Below are 23867 nucleotides of genomic sequence, written 5' to 3'. Positions count from 1 at the left end.
GCAAGTTCTAACAAACTGCAGCGGAGGGATCTGCCCTCAGAAAAGTTACTCTCCCCTGGGATTGTTAGTGAGTAACAACACAGCATCTCTTCAGTGAGATCATTCCATTTGGCAGCAGGAAGTGGGGGCAAGGATGTACCAAGATTGAATCTTTGGTAGGTTATTTTGGATGTAGCTACCTACATTTTCAGAAAGCTGCATCATACTGTCTCCACAATAAATCTAATTCAAACGCTGGCAGATATGGTTCAGACTGATTTAATCTGCCCTGATCTGCAATTTTGTGTTAGCTAAAGTCATAAAGGAGTCCTTTTAAACCTAAATTATCAAATGAAAAAGGCAATTTTCTCATTCATACCCCATTAGTTTTTTTAGTTATTGCTAGGAAAGCTCTAAAATGCTTATGCCATAAAATAAACATGTGGCTTAATGTACAGTATGTGTACTTAAGAGGATGATGGCATCTGCAGTAACTACTCTATACTGCCATGGTAATGGGATACACAAATTAAGCAGTAGCACACATTGAGAAGAGTGTATGAAAACATACATAGAAAAGTAACACGTCTGGCGCTTTTTGAAATAACTCTTTAATCACCAAAAAGAAGAAATCACCAACATTCATACCTACAACACAAAACTGCAACATGTTATTAGATTTCAACCAGTGTCTGTCGTCTCTCTTCTAGCAAAACTGCAATGCTATTTTTAAAACAATTTATCGAATAGATTTACAAAAGACCCCAAAATTAAAACCATTGATATGTTTTGCAATTCTGAAACCAAAATGATTAACGTGGCACAATTAAAAGCATACAACACTTTCAAGTAATTTTGAAAAAATATAAACTTGGAACCAACAACCATGTTAGGTAACATTTTCAAAAGCATCTACAGGGCCTAGGTCCCACTTTCAAAAAGGAGTTACAGAACCCTAAGTCACTTCACTTATGAAAATGTTACTCATAGTTTCTCATTCAAATAAATCAAAGTGTGTCTATCAGCAGTTTTAATCCCTCCTCCCAAATGAAACAAGGAAACATGTGGGTGTGTTTAAGCAAAGTTACATCACTGGATCATTTACAGACATACTTTAGCATCACTTTGCAACAGTAGGTTTAAGAATTTAGAGCACAGAAATGCTACCTACACTTCTTTATCCCACTATCATGAATTAGAATCTGTATTATTTAGAATGGGGGAAAGAACAGAAATATTGCAGAGCGATGAAACCAATGTCTGCATGGAGCCAAATTCATACATTGTAAACTGAAAACTTACTCTTCAGGAATGCCTGGAATGCATTTACTTAAATATCCTTTCTGGTCTAAAAAGAATGGTAACAACACTATCTCAGGGGGAAAATAATGCCAATATATAAAGACGCCCCCATTCTCCCCAGTAATCCTATAAAATCAACAATCTGTTTTCATAACAGCTCAGGCCATTCATCCAGTTGCTATCTTGGGCCTACAACCCACTTCTTGAGGTTACTGCTTCCTTTTCTGCTAGGCCAGTGATACATAATAAGAGTTGTTGTGCTCTTTATACATTGGATTCCCATTAACCTGACCGACTTGTTCTCTGCAGTTGTGACAACTGTGCAGGCCTATTTACTTATAGCTCAGATTTTCTCCCATTCATTGAACAAAGCGGAAAAGTAAACAACAGTTAAGAAAACATTCGCTTGCCAAAGCCCAGCATGAAAAGGCGCAGCCTCTGTATGCAAGAGGGCAGACCTGTGTTTATTAACACACACGGCATTGTTTCACGCTCTTGTTTGGTATTGTGTAAGAACAATCCCAGTCCTTTTCAGGCCCCCTGCTCTTCTTATTCAGCCTCTGAGAAGTTACAAAATATAACAGAACACTGTTTTCTGAGAATATATTGACGGCACTAAATACCCACAATACTGTATAATTGCTATTAAGAACATGAACGTGTGCTTTCAAAGTGTGAAATTCAGAGCTCTGAGGGTGTAAAAGGAATTAGATGGATTGTTCTGTCACGTAATCCGAGGCTTCAAGGTATCATTTTTTAAAATTTTAAAAACCAGAAGCAGAATACACATTTTAACTGTTGAACTTTTACTGGCTATAGAAGTTTGTAAGGACCCTATTACTATGTGGTTACAATAGAAGATACACAGTTAAGGTCAGGTCACGGTTTCCAACAACATTCACAGGGACTGAGAATAAGGAAATGAGGGATGGATCCTCAGGGAACCTCAAGGAGATTGAACCTCTCATTGTGGAAGTGCCTTGAGTATTGCATTCACTTCCTCTGCAACTGCTGTCAATGCAAACTCAAACTGCTCCTGTGGAGAGAACAAATACACAGTCTAAATAATAAAACAAAACGTTTCCAGGAAGAAGCCTGGTGCACTATGCAGTCGTGAAACATCTCCACAGTCATCTTAACAGAATAAAATACAGATAGCAGAAACCAAAAAGAACCTCTTATTATAGTTGGATATTAGCATACAATGACATATTAAAATTATATGGTTAAAAAGGTCTCTGAGCAATGGAGCATTATCCACTTCCATCTGACTGATGAAAACTGGTTAAATATCCACGACTGATGTATGGGAGTAGGCGGGGCACTGAAGATAGGATTCCTTCCCCTCCTTCAACCAGTTTTTCCAGACGATAGCAACTACTGTAAATCTTTCACCACATTAGACACGCTGTAAGAAAACAGTGACTGTAACATTTTGATTTTTCAGCATCTAATACCTGGGACAAATTACAAAGCATTCTTCAATCACCAGCCTGCCATTTAAAATCATGTTTCTCTCTGAAAGTAGCTTTTCTTTGCTACTGATTTTACAGTAAACACAACTGCCAAATTACTAAAATCGATTCTGTACTTGATTATTTTTGGAGATTCACCTTCCAAATACTGATGTGACCTGGTTTTGAGAGATTAGATGAAATCATAACCAAAAGTGGGAAGGCTACAGGCATATACACCTGTCCTATAAAACACCCACATTAACACATTCTAGTCTCAAATAAAGACAGAGAATTTTCACTTCCTCAAGGTGAGTCAGTGTGAAGACACTGGAATAAGTAACAGAATCTATGCGAGAGATCATATGTAAAATTAAAATTTTGATACTTATTTTCTAAGCAATCTATGTTGCTAAGAAATTTCATTTATTGAAATGTTTGAATCTACTTTTTTACATTAACAATAATTTTCTATTTGACTGTTAAGGCTGTTTGTACACAAAGGAATCATGAGTTGAGTGGAATGAATAGTGAATCTGATATAAAATCAAACTTTAGACTACTTTTATTTAGCAGATGTTTTAAATAATCTAAAGCACCCAGAATTTAAAAGACTCTGGAAAAGTTCAAGCACATACATTAGTTCAAGCTGCATTTCTGATGGCTGCTCTGAGGAGCACTCTTTGAAAGGGAGGTCAAGTTAGGAACAAAGGGGGGAAGGCAGGAGGAGCACTGAAAAAATAAATGCAGGTTAACTACATTCAGAAACCATAGGGATGAGCATAGTTTAAGAACCTATACAGAACACAACTGGGTCAGAAGCCACGGTTATTGGGGGATGACTGTGACCATAGCTCAGACATGCTCTGATTAATATGGTTTGGAGCTATCAGTGCAAATACCGCTATTCAATGGAAGAATACCTGTCTCTAGTGGTGAGGGAAGTAACAAGTACACTAGGTATCTTCTAGCCCATGATCTTGACAAACGCTGTGCCGTGAGCTGGAAATCCACAGGGTATACAAGCAAATGCAGTAGTGGCTTATGGCCCCTGAAAATGGAGAGCTGCAAAAGGTGATTATTGAAGACTGGGCTACGAATATGCAATTGCATTTTGTCTCCCACAAGACTCCACCCAGGTGGAAAGCTAATGGAAGAACTGAAGGTTTGGAGGAATCAGAGCTAAAAGTGCTCAGTGGAGAATGACAATTCCATTTCATAGCAAATGTTGAGGTTTTGAAATGTGCTTTCATTCCACTTTGGAACAAAAACAAAACCTTTTAAATGTTTTTAGAAAAATAGAATTGTATTAAAATGTCCATGTTCTCTGATGATTCAAATGTCGAAATAGCCATAAAACAAGAAAGCTGATGATCTTCTGGCCTAGGATGTAGAAGACCCAAGGTAAAGGCCCTGTTCTCCCTGATTCAAAGGAGAATTCTGCATCCGAAGCTCTTTTTCAGGCACTTGATGGTGTCTTAACTTTCCAGTTGCTCTACCTACCAGGCTAAGACTCTCTCTCTCTCTCTCTCTGTCTCCTGCACCGCCCCCAAGAAAGTGTTTGGATTTTGACAAAACAACATATTTCAACAACATTTCATGACACTGAAAATGTTTCAACTACCTATTTCAGACTCTACTGAGAATACATAGTGACTTGTACTTCACTCATTTCAATGTCAGACTTCTACAAGACCTACATTGACTTGAAAACCCTATCGTGTCACAATGAGCCATAGCTAAGGACAAAGTTCCTAGATAGGAATGGATGGGAAAAAAATCAGTATAACTTCTCAGATACATCTGAGATCATGAGTTGTGCAGTCAGCCTTGCAACATCTACAGCCAAACTAGCACATACGTCAGCTTCAAGATGGGGGCCTCTGATTTGGTATTAAATGTCAATCAGCCCTAGAGGGCTTACCCTTGCTAGGCATGGAAGGATGATGTTCCAGTACAGAAGCTCCTCCATAACGTGTGGGGAAACCGCCAAGGGATGATTTGCCTACCTGAATTAAAGTAAAATCTGAAGTGCTGATGGTGGCCACACAGTAGGAGCAGGCATGGGATGTTAGAGCTGATACAGCACACTGAATTCATAAGAGCATGAGCAGAAAAAGGCCAAGATTGGGAAGCAAGAAAGGGCATTCCACACGGATATGCATTTGCAGGGGCACATATGGCCAGAGCACATAATTTTACCTATTCAGAACAAATTTACTCTATGTCTCCAGGTGAGGTTCTCTTGGAGCAGAGGACTCCAATAGAGCTACATGAAGTTACACTACCAGAGGATTCAGGCCTAAATTACAGAAGCAACTCACCTTATAAAGCATAAGCCTGAGAATCTAGGGTTAAAACCAACAGTACAATACTGCAGGGAAAGGGATGGTACAGCCGACGCACAGCACTGTTCCCCCAGCACAGGGCTAGGGCTATCAGGAACAGCGAACTCAAAATGCTGTGGCTTCCAGTGATGCCCATTACTAACTTTCAGAGAGCAAAACCACCTCAGCTATCTCGACACACATTTTTAAGCTAAACCTCCTCAATCTAGTTTCAGAAGGGTAGCTGTGTTAGTCTGTATCTGCGAAAATGAGGAGTCCTATGGCAACTTATAGATAGAGTAACAGATTTAACTGAGCATAAGATTTCATGAGTAAAAACTACTCTGACAGATGCATGAACATCCATGCACGCATGAAGCTGATGAACTGTTTAAGCTTATGGCCAAATACCTCTGTTAGTCTATTAAAGGGTACATCTACACAGCCATTCTGTTATTTCAAAATAACGGATGGCTTATCCCGAAATCTGTAAACCTCATTCTACGAGGAATAAAGCCTATTCTGAAACAGCTATTTAGTAGACACTCCACTGCTGCTATTTCAAAATAGCCCCATACCAGGGCCAGTGTCTCCTGGGGCTCTAAATTGAGATAGCATGTCTTCATTAGGGAAGCCTGCCTTGGACTAATTTTGAGGCTTCACTGCAGAGTAGATGTGCCATTTTTTAATAACTTTTCCAGAATAGCTTATTTCAAAATAAGTGTGCAGTGTAGACATATGTTAGGATTGAAAGTTTTAGTCTTTTTTATATTTGTATTTTAGGTTTAGTAATGTAAAGTAACATATATAATCATATTTAATATTGTAGTAAGTCATATCCTTTAGTTAAGTATATATCTCCTATATTTCCTTGTTCTAAAGTGTAGTGAATAAAGAGATAGAGTTTTGGTATTATGTCTGTGTTAATGAGACTAGAGGAATGTTGAAAGCTGAGGTCTGAATTGTTTGATTTACAATGCCTTTTTGCCTTGCCCAATGCAGATACTGATGTTATGCTTTTGTTTGAGAGTCCTTGTAAAATGATTGTTTGTGTGTGAAAGTGGTACGTATGTGTCGAGATAAAGATGCAAAAGTTATTGCTCAGAACCAGATGGCCGAAGAAGGAGGAGTGAGTGAGGGTGAAAGCTAGACTACCCAGAGTCAAAGAAGAACCATCTATAACCATCGATGTGTACCCTTACTCACAAGATGATTGGATTATTGGCAGATTGACTGTCTTAAAGCGGAGCTAGCACCCCTGAAAGACGATTGATTACAGAATGAGCTTTGGAAATGTTTTGGGAACACTGACATAAAAAAAAAAAAAAGATAACACTCCGGTCACAGGTTGACACAGCGGAATCCATAGACTTCAACAGAGAAAAGGCTTATAAAAGCAGGATGCTTTGCCATGGAACTTTGGGTTTGTCTTGCCACCAACTCCATAGGAGCATCGGATCGATCGACTGACAAAGGCTCTGCTCTCTCTCTGTGATCTAACTGGCCACTAGATTGATACAGAATCTGGACTGGTAACTATGACATTGTCTGGTGGGACTGTGTATGCATGGTGTTTGTGTGTGTGAGTGACTGAATAGTATATGCAACTGTTGTATTCTCAATAAATGCGGCGTACTGCCTTTTCCCCTATAAAAGATCTTGTGTGCTTTGTTTAAGCATAACATGTACCCTAAGGTGCCACAGGGCTCCTCATTGCTCCTAGACCTAGATCAGCAGGTCACCAGGGCTGGCATTAGATTTATTAGAGCTCAAGGCTGAAGCCTGAGCCACACCATGCAGGTTTTGGCTTTGCCTCCCCCACGTAGGACAGAGAGGCCTAGGTGAGCTCAGGGTTCCTGGCATCATTCCAGCTTTCGGGAAGAAAGCTAGAGTAAGGGGAAAAGGAAAGAAAGTTTTTTCTTATCCTAATGAATATTCTCATTCAAAACTCTTCTATTTCACGTGTGTCATTTCACCAATATTTTGTTATTCTGACTGAAAAAACAAAATCGTAAGACCTTTATTGAACCCATCAGAGACAAAATGATAGTTTTATTTATGATTATTATATACTGTACTTTTGAACAAAATATGTCATCTTATAGGCAACATGGCGCTAACAAATCATTTGTACAATTATTGAAAATGTGGAGCACTATCTGCTGGAAGTACAATGACATTGCTGAAGTAACACAGTGTGTCTCTGCCTAGGGACATTCTGTAATTGGCATTTCTAAATGGACTTTTAATCAATTATTTTAAATTACTCCAAGAACCTGATATTCCTTATTTGTATTCAGCTGGGAAAGCACATGGGTTTGTTTAAATACAAATAAAATAAATACATAATTTGCTTAGGACAACATAGCATGGGCATATAACCAGACATTTACAATTTTCAGTGTGCTAACTTGAATAAGTGATTCAAACAGTTCTCAGATGATGATAATGATGGAAAGAGAAGCCAAAGAGATGAGCATTGTATTCAAGCTTTTCATAAACAACGAGGAGTCTTGTGGCACCTTAAAGACCAGCAGATTTATTTGGGCATAAGCTTTTGTGAGCAAAGGCCTGCATCTGATAAAGTGGTTTTGAGCCATAAAAGCTTCTGCCCACATATATCTGTTAGTCTATAAGGTGTTAAGGACTCCCTATTGTTTTTGCAGATACAGACTAATACAGCTACCCCTCTGAAGCTTTTTATAATAGATCAAAGGATATGATTAATTTTATTTGTGAAGATTGTTCTGGTACACATTTTAAGGGGATAACACCACAATAAAGTGTAACTATCAGTGAGATTTCTAGTGATTAACTGATCAAGCTCAGAGACGTTCACTTTCCATTTTCCTACCCTGTAGTTTAGGAATTTTGGGGGGAGGGATGTGCGTGGGGTGATGGTGGTTAACATACCCTTCTGTACCAAAGGAAAGGAATACCAGAATAAGGACTCAATAGAAAAACTAGACTGACATGTATATCTGGATTCAACAGAAAGACTAGACTGACAATGTGAGTCAGGATTTATATTTTCACTATGGATCAAATACTTACTCAATTAGATTCTGTATGCTATTTCTTTTTCTAATTTTCAAATTAGAGTAGAAGAATAATTTGTGATATGATAGAACCTCAGAGTTACAAAAACTAGAGTTATGAACTAACTGGTCCATCACATACCTCATTTGAAATCATAAGCATGCAATTAGGGAGCAGAGATAAAACAAATGAATAGTGCTCTGTGTTAAACCAGCCAGGGGGGAGTGGGGCTGGTGGCACATGGAGCATCTTTCCCCAGGGCTCAGCAATTCAAAGGGGGATGGAATTCCTGGCCACCGCTGCTGCTCCTGTGACAGTGGCAGTAGCCAGAGCCCCAGGCACTGTAAATCTCTGCTGCAGTCCTACCCAGTGCACTGCAAAGCCCCCAGCTGCACACTCGGGATGGCACTGGGGGAGGGAGAGCGGCACAGTCTGGGCAGCACTGAGGGGTCTGCCTGGATTCACCACTTCTGCCTGAGACCTTCCAGGAGCAAGTAGCCATTCTTGCTCCACCTTGTCCAGGAGCCCGATGAGTTTGTGGACTTGCCTGATCATAAACAACTATAACAATAAAAGGAAAATCTAAAAAGAGTTTTGACAAAGTAAGGAAACTGCTTGTTTTATTTTAATTAAGATAGAAAAAAACCTTATTTTTAATTCTGCAAAGTAAGCTTCAACGTTGTATTAAGTCAATGTTCAGTCAATCATTCTTCCTTCACCTACTGCTATGGCACCACATATCGTTGACAATCTTCAGCACCAGTTTTCCCAGGTTAAATATGGAACGGAAGTGAATGGGACTGAGAACAACCCCTTTTTTCCTTGAGAAAAGTTATGGAACAGTATCTGGTACAGAAAACCATCTGTTCCACAACTATGCCAGCAACAACTTTCACTTCCGATACATTACCAATAGATATTTCCATCAGTACCTACTTAATTGTGACCATACCATTGCTCTTTGTTGTTCACGCACACACTTTGTGAGCTCCAGGGATTTTTTTAAAGCAGGCATTTTCTTAAATAGACAATAGATTGTTGTCTTGTCTTGCCTGTCTTTCAGATATGTTAATCAAGACAGATGTGGAAGTTGTTACACAAAAGAATAGTAAACACCGCAGAAAGTAGCTTAGATAAATCTTCAGCATAAATAACGCATACTTGGTAGGGATACAGAGTAATCAGCTAGCGACTTCTGTTAAATTAGGTCATGCCCTCTCTTTTCTATCATGAAAATAACTACAGTGCAATACCTTTAATGTATTTAAAATCCCAGTGGATTTATTGACAGTACCTTTGTCTGAACCATGCCTGGTCTCTGGTCCCTCAAGTGCTCCAGGGTAGCAGCAATATCAATCTCTTTAGCACCTGTAACAAATCACAAATTGGGCTGAGTTCAGAGTAAAAGATAATACATACTGCATCTGTCAATCTCCTGCTATCGGGTTCCCTTTAGGCTAACAGTCCAATTGAAAATTATTACATCCATCCCTCAGCAGACTAGGCAGGCAGCTGCAATTTCTGTGTTAATATATATATATATATATATATATATATATATATATATATATATATATATATATATATAAAAAGGAGGAAAGGGCAGCTTTGATTAGCATTAATTCACAAAATCCCAGAGAAAAAAAATTCTTAAGAGATACCTAGACAGTTACTTCCCAGCAGCAGAACATATTTATTAGAAATTACTAGCCCATCCTGGCAGTGCTTACTGCTGTAAATTGTCCCATTGCAGGCACAGAGGACATGCAGGATTAGGCCCTAAACATTTACCACGATCAATTCTATCCCATTTAAAAAGATGTACCATAAATCACATGACGTGCTGACACTGAAAAGTCTCAAAGTATCTGCAGTCAGGTTTATGCTAATATCAAAGGCGTAAACACCCTGGCTATGTCTAGACTGGCAAGTTTTTCCGCAAAAGCAACTACTTTTGCGGAAAAACTTGCCAGCTGTCTACACTGGCTGCTTGAATTTCTGCAAGAATGCTGACTTCCTACTGTCTGAAATCAATGCTTCTTGCAGAAATACTATGCTGCTACCGTTCGGGCAAAAGTCCTTTCGTGCAAAGCTTTTGCGCAAAAGGGCCAGTGTAGACAGCTCAGATTTGTTTTGCGCAAAAAAGTGCTTTTGTGGAAAAGCGTCCGTGCCAATCTAGATGCTCTTTTCCGCAAATGCTTTTAACGGAAAACTTTTCCGTTAAAAGCATTTGCGGAAAATCATGCCAGTCTAGACGTAGCCTCTGTGTAAGAGAGAGTCCTACAACTGAATGGCATTTTTTCAGGAAATCTCACACTCAGAGCATCCAAAAAAGCCAATTTAAAGTAAACAGCTTAATTTTGTTTTAATATAGGTGTGTGTAGAAGGTGTGTGTGTGTGTGTGGGGGGGGGGAGAGACAAGAAAATGTTATACACTAAATCACTGAGCGTAAGAAAATGTATCGGTTTATAACACCTTCATGAAAATGAGCATTTCTTTATCTGTATCAGAAATAGACCTTTATTCATACAATGGGCACAGCCAGGACAGGTCAAAGGTTGCCACTTGAGATCTCTACATCTAATATTACTCCTGTTGGAATTCTGCAACTGTACTATGGCTCTAAATGCAACTTCTGCAGAATACTGCACAGGAATTTACCTGGAGACTATTTGATGATAAAGTAGAAAGATGTTTAAGACAAAAATAAAGCTCTCCTCGATGAACCAACAGACAATACGTTCCCCCGAAGTCCAATAAATAAAATAAAAACAAAGTGTAATAACATCACTTCTCAGCCACAGCAGATGTCACTAGAATTTCTATGGAAAGCATCAATTTAGGTGAGGACTGCATCACAAAAAACTGCAAACAACAGTTGCTCTTATCTGCAAAACAGGACACTTTTTTACATGGTGAATATTTCATGTTAATGGGAGCCATGCTGCTTAATCCACACCTACACAGTGAGGGAAGGATTTTCAAAGTTTCACCTTTCCAGTGGAAGAAGAGGTAGGCCGGTGCCACACATTTTTCAAAATCTCACCTATAATTTTTATAAAAGATGGCATCCTCTATGCCGAGCCATTCAAATTAAAATGTCAAGGTAACCCAAGTGGGGAAAAGGTTTGTGCTGGTATCTAATGATATTGTTCAATGTTCAGGAAGGCTTCCACACATCCTTTTGTGAATGTTTCAATATCAGGCAAAAGTTGATTTTTACAATACACACTTCTCAAGTCTCTTGAGAATCAACATCCAGAAAAATCCTAAAAGGGCATGAAAACAAGCCATTTACCTCCTTCCTTTCTATTGTACAGATTATGGTGCTGATGCAATGAACATTTCCCGCTCAACAGGGAGTTTAAGTACTATCATCAACAGGACTATAGTCTTGGTAGCGTGCACTGTGTCTGGACACAGGGCCCTGATTCAGCAAAGCCGTTCAGCACATGCTTAAAGAAAAGCACATGAATAGGATTACTGTACTAGTGAGCTTAAAGTTAAGCGTGCAAGTGTTTTGGTGAATCTGAGCATAAGTATTTGGAAGATCAAACAGTGTTGTGTTCAGCATATATACCCTTACTAGAATATGTTAGTTGACAGAGAAGGGAAGATAATGAAGTACAATCAGACAGAATACCCCTTTGCTCTCCCCAACACACACACAACTCAAGTGACTCAGAGGCAGAGGAAGACACAAATTCTTTTGCTGCTCTTAAAAAAAACAGACTTTTGAAATGCTCAGAGACTATGATCTACAACATAAATGCCTACAGAGATGGACCACTTGAACATAGTGCTGCAAAAATGGGCTACTACTTTGAAGGGGGAAAAAAAAAGCGGAATGAGAAAATTCAGAACTGAAGATGAGATTTACGGTAAGAGGAACCAGTGGTAGTTTTTCTATGTGAGCAAAATTCCTCCTTCACAAACACTACCACACCTTTTACATCTATTCCCTGACTGAGCCAAAATCAAACTAAATACGGGTAACTATTTTTCTATTGAAACACAGTGTGTCTAAAGCAAGGGTGCTGGTGGTTTACCAAGGATAGCTCCTGGAGGGCCACTACTGCTGTATTTACCTGGGCCTTCGCAGGTACAGCTGACTGAAGCTCTCATTGGCCACAGATCATCGTTCTCAGCCAATGGGAGCTGTGGGAAGTTGTGTCCTGGTCCATGCCACTTCCCTACAGTTCCTATTGGCTGCGAACAGTGATCCATGGCCAATAGGAACTGCAATTGCCTTTGCCTGTACCTGTGGAGGCACAGGTGAATACAGTGGTAGCAGCCTGTCAAGGGCTAACCCTGGCAATCTAGATCCAGCCTGTGGACCAGTATTTGCCCACCTCTGATCTACAGCTTTTTTTGGTTTTCTGAGTATGCCAGATGGGTAGAATATTATGTAATCACCACTATATTGTGTGTTGGTCTATGGAATAGCTCAAATTACAATACTAGATTAAGGAGGAGATTTTCAAAGTCACCAAAGGACAGTTGGGTACCCGACTCCTATTCAGAACCAAGGGAAGTTGGATGCCTAACTGACCTTTGTCTAGTTGTCCATGTCTTCCTAATTGTTTTAGTGGCACAAGTAACAAATTCAGAGTCTTTATCATGTTGAGATTTCCCTTCCCACCTGGAAGTGCAGAACAGTGACATAATGGATAGCACTTTTCACCCGGGAGCACACAACAGCATTTTGCACATGGTCACCGCTGTGCAGACATCCCTAGGAAAGAAAGCATTGTAGTGGGAGAAAGGGAAGTCTTATCCAGGGACACTAGGTCAAATTCCTGCTCATACAAATGGAGCTGAAAGGACTGCAAATATTTACAAGTCTCATCTGAATGGCTCACACAAAAGCTGCAGGTAATTCAATTTATCTATAGTGGAAAAGAGAAATGAGTTAACTTTATCAGGACTTGACCCTATGACGTGCTTTGCGTAGGCCATTGTCCCAACTCCTTCACCAATACACAGAAATATGAGTATGCCATCTTTGGAAACAACATATATGAGATAGGAAAAGATAAAAAGCACTGACTCAAGTAGAGCCACAGATAACTGGGAAGGCAAAAACAGAATATGTCAGTAAGGCAAGATTCTCTACCAACACATATTCCTCTGTTGTATAATGCCATTGGCTTCAGGTATAAAGTTAAGAGGGCAATAACTAAACTGGATAAAGAACTGTCCAGTTTATACTTTACCTCATAGTCAAAGTCTTTCATGAAATAAATTTGATCACCGCTTGTCACAGGCTGCTTTTTAATAAGAGATTTCAGTCTTTGTTTTATATGTAACCAAGAGCAAAATATACTGAGAGAATGAGTGGCTACTGTAGTAATACTGGTTGAACCTCTCTAGTCCAGCACTTCCTGGTCCGGCTATATCCACAGTCTGGCATGATTTGAGTTATCTGGATGTCTATTTTCATGGGTGTGGCCAAGTTTCCTGCAGTCCCATAAAGTCTGTTTACAACCACCATCCTGACTTTCCATGGTCTGTGCTGTTATTTATCTCTAATTTACCTCTAAATCTCTTCTAAGAGCACAGCAAGCAGTGGAAGTGTTAGTATTGGTGCTAGACAATATTGACCTCTTTCAGTTCAGCAAATTCTCTGGGTTGGCCCCGATCAGGTCCAAAAGCACCAGACTAGAGAGGTTCAACCTTTAGAAGCAGTAATATGACAGGTGAATTTGTAAGTATTTTTACAGGACATAGCTTAGCTGCTGTCATCCCTATTTATGCTGAGGAGCACCTGAGTCTTACTGAGACCAGTACCACTGCATGCCAGAAACCAATATTCAGTTTCAGAAAAGCAGCAGAATTCAGCCTTTAGTAATTAGCAATAACATTTTAAAAGATCACAGCGTTTACAGTGACTGGCCAAAATTCACATCAGAGAATGTTAGCCCAAACAGAGAGAAAACATGAAAAGATGCTAGTTGAGTTATATTTTGCCCCAAGGAGAGAAACCGTTTCTGAAGTTTAGGGTCAACTCTCCTGCAACCCCTGCTGCTCCCCTGGGCTGCAGAGTAGGAACTGGCACTTACTTAGCAGCTGGTGCTGCAGATTAGTAGCCTCCGAATGGTAAAATTTTTGGCTTGCAGAAAATGATATCAGTAGAATATCCAGTAATAATAAATAATACACATGAGCTAGTCAAGATTCACTTTAATAGGCTCTCTGAGCCCGGGTCTACATTAGGGAGTTATTTCAGAGTAAGTCTCACTTAATTCGAAATAACAAACAGAGAATCCACACTATCAAGCACTATTTTGAAATAACAGGCTGGTTATTTTGAAATCTGTATTCCTGCTTTCCTCGGGGAGTAATGCTTATTTTAAAACTGTTTTTTCAAAATAGCGTTAGTGTGGATGCTCCGGTGCTGCTAATTCAAAATAATTGGCCTCCAGAGACCTCTTACAGCTGCACTTGTGGCTACTCCGGCCACACCTGCCAGCTCCACTACTCCCATCCTCCTGTGGAGCTTAGAGTGGCAGGCTGCAGGAAATGGGCTTGTGGCACAAGGAGAGCTTTGCCAACCCTGTGCCACATAGCACCATCCCAGGAGCGATGGCAGACCCCAGTGCTCCTTCTGAGCCCCACAAGGCTGCCAGCCCTCCCGCAGCACCCCCGGCTGCCACTGGCCAGGGACGCAAGAGAGCACTGACCTGAACTGGTGCAGAGATCCTGGATCTCATTGGGGTCTGGGGCGAGGAGACCAACTTCCAGGATCTCTACACCAGGAAGAGAAATGCTGATGTCTACAGCCAGATGGCCACCAGCCTGGCTGGAAAAGGACACAACCGGACCCTCAACTAGGGATGTAAGTGACTAGTCAAGTAGCAAATGCTTATCGGATAGTCAGCTAGTGACTTGACTAGTCGCTTCCCCCTCTTGCTGCCTCTATCAGAGAGAGGAAGAGAGGGGCAGCTTAAAGGCCAGTTCTCCCCAGCACTGTCTCTGTGGGGAGAAGGGGCAGAAGCGCAGCTGGGAACTGGCAGCATGTCCACCTTTGAAATGGAGCCCCGGGAGGGCTCTTGCTACATTTCAAAGGTGGAGGCACCTTTATCGACTAATTTAATAGTCGATGTGAATTACATCAACTATTTGATTAGTTGATTAATCTAAATTTAACATCCTTACCCTTCACCGGGTCTGGATGAAAATCAAATCAAGGAGCTCTGGCTGGCCTACATGCCAGTACTATGACCAGCTCAATGCCATCCTGGGAAGGGGGCCTGTCACCTTCCCTGCATCATCATTGATTTTGGCCAGGACATGCCCAGCGTCAACCTCTACGAGGGCAGGGTTGTGGAGGACTAAGAGGAAGAGGAGGGGCAGGCCAGCCACACAATCATGCCCACGAGCCAGGACCTGCTCCTCATCTTGTAGCCTGTCCTCCTTCCCCTGCAGGATGACTCCCACGAATCAGACAAACCCGGTAAGGACGTTCAGTGTCTGCTGAGAGATCAAGGCCAGGCCTCATGCACAGTGTCTCCTGGGATGATTGCTCCTGTAACCTTTCTTCACAGATGGGCCAGCTGTGAGCGTGGAGCCTCCAACACCTCCCACACCATTTTCCTGATTCCACAGGATCTGCCGGAGGGAGAGAACCCAGGAAGACCTGATGTGTGAGCAGATGGCCTACCTCCAGTCTCTCGTCTGGAGGCTCGACAAGGAGCACCGGGAATGGGCCGTTGACTGGGAGGAGTGCTGAGCTGACTAAGAGCTGTGGAAGGCTGCCTGGGACAAGCTGGCATGCCAGCATGAGGCCATGTGCTCCTCTCTCAGTTCAGTGATGGAGTGCATGGAGTGGGCCACCAGCCACCTCCCTGCCCCTACCCACCCAGGGCTTCCCCAGGGGCCACCAGGGCCCCAGAATATGGGGCGGTGGGCCCTGCAGGGCAGCTGAAGCCTCATGAGCTGACTGAGGCAGGCACCAATCTTAGCCCCATCCCTGAGCCCCCCTCTCTTTCCTCCATTCCAGGTATGTTCCCCAGTCCCTCCCCTGTTTTATATCCCCCAAATAAACACACTTATTTGTTTTAGAAAAGGCTTTTTTATTTGCTCTGAAGGTGAGAAGAGAATGTGGGAAGGGAAGGGTGGGGAGAAGGAAAAGCACAAAGGGGGAATGCAGGGGCCCCTGTGGAGAGGCATGGAGGAGAGTCTCACAGCTGGCCTTGGCTGAAACTCTCCCTCAAGGACTCCTGGATGAGCACAGCCTCCTTATGAGCTTATCGAATGGCACTGGTGTCTGGCTGCTCATAAGCCTTGGCCAGCAATTCAGTCTCTATCACCCCTCTCCCCAGCAGGAAAGTCTCCCCCTTGCCTTCACACAGGTAGTGGAGGACATAGCAGACTCACACCACAAAGGGGATGTTGTGCTCGCTGAAGTCCAGGCAGGTGAGGAGACTCCTGAACCTCCCCTTTAAGGGGCTGAATGCACACTCCACCACCATGTGGCACCTGCTCAATCTGGCATTGAAATTCTCCATAGCGGGGTCCAGGCTGCCCATGTAGGATTTCATAAGCCAGGGGAGCAAGGGGTAGCCTGCATTGACCAAGATACAGATGGGCATGTCCATGTCCCTGAAAAAAGTGCATCTTCTGGAACAGGCGTGAGTTTTGAAAGATGCAGACATCGTGCGCCTTCCCTAACCAGCCGACGTTCATGTCAGTGAAGCATCCCTTGTGATCCACAAAGCCCTGCAGAACATCAAGAAGTACCCCTTCCTGTTATTGTAGTCTGAGGCAGGGTGGTCGTGAGTCAGGATGGGGATGTGTGTGCAATCTATGCCCTCAGCACAGTTGGGGAAGTCCATGGTGGCAAAGCCATCCATGATGGTATCGACGTTGACCATGTTATTGATGGTCTTGGCTATCTGCAGGAGCACAGCCCTGCCTGTGGGTTTCCCCATGCTGAACTGGTTCCCAGCGGAGAGGTACCTGTTTGGCATGCTGAGCTTCCACAAGGCAATGGCAGGTCGCAGTTCTGGAGCCACTGCTGGTCATCCGATGGTGTCCAGGTGATTTAGGGGCATTTGCAGCAACAGGAGCATCAGGACCTGGGTGAAGAGGTCCTCCAGTTCGGGCTGGTCTTTATCCTGCTGGAGCAGCTTGTGGACAGTTTGGACAAACTGCACCATGAGGAGCATCATGAAGCTTGTGAGCCTGGCACTGCTTTGTAGCAGTTCTGGCTCCATGTTGTCAGTGTTGTGGCGTCTGCAAGGGCAACCAGAGTAGACCGTGTCTATTTGGTGTCCTGTGGGGCGGCAGGAAGTGTAGGAATGGCCTGTGAGATGTGGCTGTGGAGAGGAGCCCATAGAGAGGGTGGATACTTACTGACCAAGCAGCCACAGGAAGTATCCATCCTCTTGATCCCCTCCCAAAGTGCTTCTGGGGGCTCTAACTCTGAGGCAGTCTCTAATCTGTGGGTGCACTATTTCAAAATAATTCTGAGCACTAATTCTTACCAAGTACCCTAACTCACCTTATAATGTTCTTAGCAAATAAATGCACATGCACCAGGGGTGGGGAACCTCTTTTGAGTCGTGGGCAGCTGACCCACAGAAAAATCAGTTGGGGGCTGCACACAAGTGAGAAGCAAAAAACCACTCATTGCCTTTGCACACCATTCCCTTCACACACCAGAACCTAGGGGTGCCCAGGCTAGTAGATTTTGTGTACTCCAGCCCTGTGGCTGTGTGGCAGGGGGGCTGGAGCACCAGCATGGGATCCCTGAGCCTTGGGGACCAGATCCAGGTAAGCCAGGGTCACATCCAGCCCCCGGGCCTGAGGTTCCCCACCCCTGACATATAGAATGCACAATTTTCATCTTTTTCTAGAGCATTTGCTGCTATGTCTGAAAGTGATTCCTAGAATGAATACCCTCCTTTGTGTAACACAGATGGTTAGCTCAGTAAAGACACTGGACTCTTATAAGGCTTTTGCCCTTGGCTTCAGTGTAAGCATGTGTGAGGATACTGTGTAATATATAATGCCATGTTTTAGTTGTTCACAAGCTTCCTCTGATAAAATGCTGCAAGTATGGGACCCCAATACCGACTGGGGTCTCTGGGCATTATAGTAATATAAGTAATATTAATATCCTGTTTATTTAGATATTGTGAGTTATCTGTGGGAACCTCGAGGCATGTCTACAATAGGAAATGATTTCAAAATTACCAAAATCAACATAATAACTCCTGAAATAACAAAATCAATAGAGTGAGTGGCAATCAAGGTGGTTGCCCTGGATGTCAATGTCCAGGGTATGTCTACACAGCAGAGGGTTGTTGTTTTTTTTTTTGAAAAACAGCTGTTTGTCAAAAAAAACTTCACTGACGTCCACACTGCAATTGTGTTCTTTCGAAAAAAAATCAAAAGAACAGAGGGGTTTTTCCAACATTGGTAAACCTCCTTCTACAAGGAAGAAGTCGTGTGTGGACGAGGAACAGGGAGTTCTTTCAAAATAAGAGGAAAGAGGAAGAAGCACAGGTGCTCTGGTAGCCACTCTGTCCATAGTAATCACAGCTCAAATGTGAGATAACATCCACACTGAATGGATGCTATCTTTTAAAAAAGCAGATAGCTTTTTTCTATGCACTTTTGCTATGTAGACACTCTCTTTCGGAAGAAGTTTTTCGGGAAATCTCTTCCAAAAGAAGCCTGAAGTCTAGACATAGTCTCTGTGAGCAGCATACCAGCGGTGGGGTCTGGAAACATCTTCCACCTTTGCTGACAAAATGCTCAAGGCTGTTTCTGACAAAATCCATTCGTGGTTGAGAGGTGCTCAGTTAATTACACAGATGAGGGCTAGATAGATCATCTATATTACTGTTTAAATAGTTGTGACACTGGTGTGTGGGGGTATAAACATGGGATTATTAGGACTTCTATTGTATCCTTATGGAAGAGGCTACAAGTTGTGTGAAAATAATCTCTCCTCCAATCAGAAAAAAATGGAACACTAAAGAAAATATAGAAAATGACCTTCCATACATTTCTTTTTGTGCCTTGTAGGTGCTCAGTTTCACCCCTGTGAGCTATTCCCTCTTTAATGTGTCTTTTTATATTTACTATATCATAAAGATTTTGTATTAGTTCTTGAAGGGCAAAGGGTCTTGTTAGGTCTGGTTAAAACCTGTTTTATTAAAATCTCCAAGGAAACAGTCCTGACGACAGTTCTTTTCAATGATATTGCTAGAAGCTGAAAGAGGACCAATTAATATTTGTAAGATGCTGTTGATTGGCAGACTTTCAGCTTCAGACATGTATTGTGCAGTATATGCAGTCTGTCAGACATGCCAGGAAATAATCATTTTGGAGTAACATGCTTTAATATTACAAAATAGTAAAAAAAACAACACATTTTACGGGCATATGTATAATGACAGAGGAGGAAGTCAGATGTCTGATCCAAGTGTATGTATATATTGGGAGAATATTGCCAGTTCACTGACCATTAGTTTCTATGGCACCCAAGCAATAACTCCAAATTCAACAATGTATGAGGCCTATAACTCTTGTCTTTTGTTGCTCTTTTGTTCTCTTCAACAATTTGGAAGGAAATATGAAAAAACAACAACACGGAACCTAAATAAAAAAGACACACCCACAGCCAGGCACAATGTAGGCCTGGAGCCTAAGGGATAGAAGAGTCTTAGGAGTCATGTAGCCCATTGCAGGCTCTTCCATATACCTCACTGGACAAAAGCTAAAACCAATCACTGCCAGTCATAAAAGACTCTGCAGGAAGGATGTGGGACCTCTTCTTTCTTCCTTCTTTCTGCTTTGTCTCCAAGGCAAGTGAAATAAAATACACTTGTAACCAATGTTTGGAGTAAAAACATTTTTTAAATTGAAGATGGACAGAAATTGTAAAAATTTAAGCAATTCTCATTTGCTGCAACTGCTGCAGGTTGTAAACAAAGAAAAGCCTCAGCATAGAGTAAGTGAAGCTGTAACACTTCTGAGGAGGGAAAGAAAACCTAACCATATTTAATACAATACAGATCATAAATACAAACTGGAGTTTTCAGTAAAAGCCTGTTATCCCACTCGGTTGCAAAAAGTGGATTCCAGTGTGTATATTTGGGGATGAGAATAAGAATATTAGATCGAATCTCAAGGGTCATAGCCACTTTTTCAATCCAGACAGCAATACATTTTACTCTTATCCATCCTATTAGGAATCTTCATCCCTGTCAATATATACACACAAGATTTTTTAAAAAAAATCTACAATCAGTGTTTCACATTTTACAGGAAAAGTATTCATGTCACAGTGAAAAGAATATTAAACCACAATGATGAAAAAGGAAAAAAATATTTCAAAAATGTAATAAGGCGTGGAGTGTGCACATATGCATTACACAGACTAATGCTGGGATGCAGCTGGCCCATATGGATCTTTCACATTGCAGGAGGAATATTTATTTTTCTGTTTTTTTATTGGGAGTACATTAGCTAGTGATAGAGCATCCATGAGATACTACACAGAATGAACTGAAGAAAATATGCAACAATTCTGCACAAGTCTATGAAGAGTTGCAATGTAATTAGTTTAAGACTGCACAGAAATTATACTTTGGAGTCATAAATTACATTGTATCTTTAAGCTCAGAAGACTACCCTTTGGTCAATTAAACACTTCTCTTGAAATCCATTTTATGGATTGACTGCATAAAATTAACTGCAAAAATGTAGTTCTTCATTCTGTATTTACCTCATTTTCCAAATATTTGTCCAACTGCTTACTGAACTGATAGCACATTATTTCTATGGCTGCCTTTTCAGTTTGGGCCATATTCTAACCTATCCTTTGTGTAAAGAAATGCTGCCCAAATTCCTTATATGCTTGTCTCCTTAGCTTCACTAAATGACCTCTTGTTTTCAAATTAGTTACTATCTCAAGCTGCTTACTGACATCAATACATTCCTTTCAGGATCTTCTAAAGCTCTATGGGGACCCTATTAGTTTTTCTTTCCCCAAGGTATAGTCTATGTCTGATCAATCTTTCTTTGCAATTCATGTGCCCTATACCCTGAATAATTCGAATTATTTTCTACCTTACTTTAAGTCCCAACAGCCTTCTATAAAATTACAAGAATTGCACAGAAACTTCACAAAATGACTCCTACAGAGCAACCTCTGCGAACTTCAAAGTATTAAAAAAAAATCACATCAATAACTTGTTTGCCTTTTGTTTACAACCTCTATACATCATAAAGGAAAACCTCAGCTCAATCAGTCCTCAGAATATGGTCAGGGAAATATAAACCAGCACCACTTTCCCAGTGAGCTTTCACTCATTTTTCAGGAGAAGCTTGCTGGTATGTTCAAGATTTTCCTAGGTTTTTGTTTTCTTTATTATTAATGGATAACTTTACAGCATCAATCACTCATTCAAAAAAAATGAACATAATGATACTCATCCAAATGTGTTATTTAAAAGCAGAAATGCATACAATTAAAATGTGCTTTTAACTGTTTGTTCTAAGGAGCACAAGTTTGCCTTTCATGGAAAGTCTACCATTAACAAAAAAAATTTGACCGAGACATCCACCGTGCACTTTTGCCTGTGGCTTGGGGCAAAGCTCCCTTTGTGGTCAATTATGTGGTGGAATTGCCTGCAACAAGCAATATTGCTTAATTGTGTTTCCTGAGTAACTCATTGCCAGTTATATTACATAAAACCAATTCACTTGTAGAAGTGCCCTGGTTAATATATAATATGCATATGTGGATGCAAAAAACACCTCCATAAAAAAGACTGAAGAAGAGATGAATAGGAGACCTGAAAAATTCTCTTTAAGCTTGAAAGCTTCTCTTTCTCAATAAGTGTTATCATTTCATCCATCTTGTCTCTTCATAAAAAGCAACAGTAACATTTCAGACATTATTTGACCACCATTATTACTAAGACTTGGATGCAAGATTCTGGAGAATACAAAAATGCAGACAGCAAAACCTAGAACTTTCTTTCACTGACCTTATTTTTTACCTAAATTATCTAAATTTAACTAACTAGATACAGAATTCAAGGATAATATATATAAAATGCAATTAAAACTAAAAGACAAAAATAAATAAATCCCAACTACCCATCTTAAAGCTCAAGAATTTTTCTATGCTAAATTGTCCAGAGGAATTCCATCACTTTCTAGTCCCACTTCACAGCTTCTGAAATGTCAAATAAATAATAAGATGACAATCTTCTCTTTAAACTTTAGATAGTCCATCCACTCTGTAATAATCACTCTATAAATTGTGTTTACAATGGAAACTGTATCCTAGAACCAAATCTACTCTCTTTTTAGCCAGTATAAATCCAGTGTTAACTGAAGTCCAAGAAGCTGACCATATTTACATCACTGTTACTGGAAAATAGAATTTTGCTTAATCTTTATACAAGAACATAAAAATTATTGGATTAAATCCAATTTAAAATACTACTGTGTACAAGACTTATCTTATACAGCCTTCTTTTCAGTGGAGGTGACTTGCTCAGTTGATTATGCTAGTTAGATCTGATTTATGATTACGCAAAATGCCTTAGTGAAAAGGGATCTGTTTCGCTAAATGCTCAGATGCTAAATGCTGTTGGTAGTTATGAGTCACAAGAGGAACTAAGGAATCCTTCTAGCTTTCACACTTGGAAGAAGATTCACTGAGTCTGGCTCTGCTACATCCAATCTTTACTCTGGATTTTCAGGTCCAGAAATTTAGAATGTATTGCAATAGAAGTTGAAAATGCATATTTTCCATCTTCCAAATTCTAATGGCTTCAAAACACAATTAGTATCCTAAATTCAAATAATTATCTGCACTCTCCAAAACTGTCCAAAGAGAACTTGAAGTCTCATTCAGATTCCTTCTTTTGTTCATCCTACCAGATAATACTCGAATAATAGTCTCTTGCAGTATTTCTGTACTTCGCTGCCAGAATGAAGAAGGGCATAAAGGAAAGGTGAGGAAGGGAAGAATACTGAAGTTCTTAGTTTAAAAAAAGAAAAAGCCCAAACAGTTCATGTTTGGTGTGGCTTTGGGGGAATGATCAGATGGATTATTTTATCGAAATCAGGTTCTCCAGTCCTGTGGAAAAAAGCTAAACAAACTCTTGTTGAATATATTAGTGTGAACATTTGAATGAAGAATGTTACAATTCATAACAGGAAACGGCCTCTGAAATGCACTCTAGCAAGCAATCTCTAATCACCAAAAAAACAATGACCTGTCATTTTCTTTCCTCACTCAAACACTGAAAACACACACTGATTTGAAAGGAAACCTCTTAAACTTTTCACTCAGGACCAAGGCTTGGATTAAAAATGTGCATCTGGAAACTGAAAAGGCGGTATTCCCTGTTCACTTTTCTGTAACCCCCTTAACATTCCACTGCTCATTGAAATGGAATATCACCATTTAGAGGTGTCAAGTTCTAGAGCTTTCAGTAAGGCTAAACATGAGGCACCACTCAAGTCAATGGGAATTTTGTTATTGATTTCAATAGGAACAGGATTAGATCTTTGTTATGGCACTGCTCTGCATAAGGAATAATAATCAGCAATATTTTAGCAAAAGTATCTGGATGGCAGAGCATAACACTGAAGCTACTGGAATTGTTAAATATCAAAATAAATTTAATTTTAAAACTTTTCACTGCCCCCATGATAGAGGAATACTTTGGACATTCATATATGACTGATTTGTTATTGCAGAGCATAAAAATGAAGTTGAAGAGACTG

At 40.7% G+C, this 23867-nt stretch overlaps 1 protein-coding gene across 1 annotated transcript in view; it reads right to left on the bottom strand.

Annotated features, from left to right (window-relative positions):
• Positions 1-572: 572 nt before the first annotated feature.
• The window catches only part of PTPRN2 (protein tyrosine phosphatase receptor type N2), a 938219-nt gene continuing 914924 nt past the window's right edge, over positions 573-23867 (bottom strand). Inside the window, exons 22-23 of the mRNA XM_075922745.1 lie at positions 9396-9469; positions 573-2317 (exon numbers count right to left, since the gene is read on the bottom strand). Of these exons, the coding sequence (XP_075778860.1) occupies positions 2246-2317; positions 9396-9469 (146 nt within the window). The 3' untranslated portion in view covers positions 573-2245. The remainder of the gene's footprint in view (positions 2318-9395; positions 9470-23867) is intronic.

Source organism: Pelodiscus sinensis, chromosome 2, assembly GCF_049634645.1.
Source record: "Pelodiscus sinensis isolate JC-2024 chromosome 2, ASM4963464v1, whole genome shotgun sequence".
In the NCBI taxonomy this organism is placed as follows: domain Eukaryota; kingdom Metazoa; phylum Chordata; order Testudines; family Trionychidae; genus Pelodiscus; species Pelodiscus sinensis.
The sequence above is the reverse complement of the archived record's forward strand: the minus strand, read 5'-3'. Positions and strand labels throughout refer to the sequence as shown.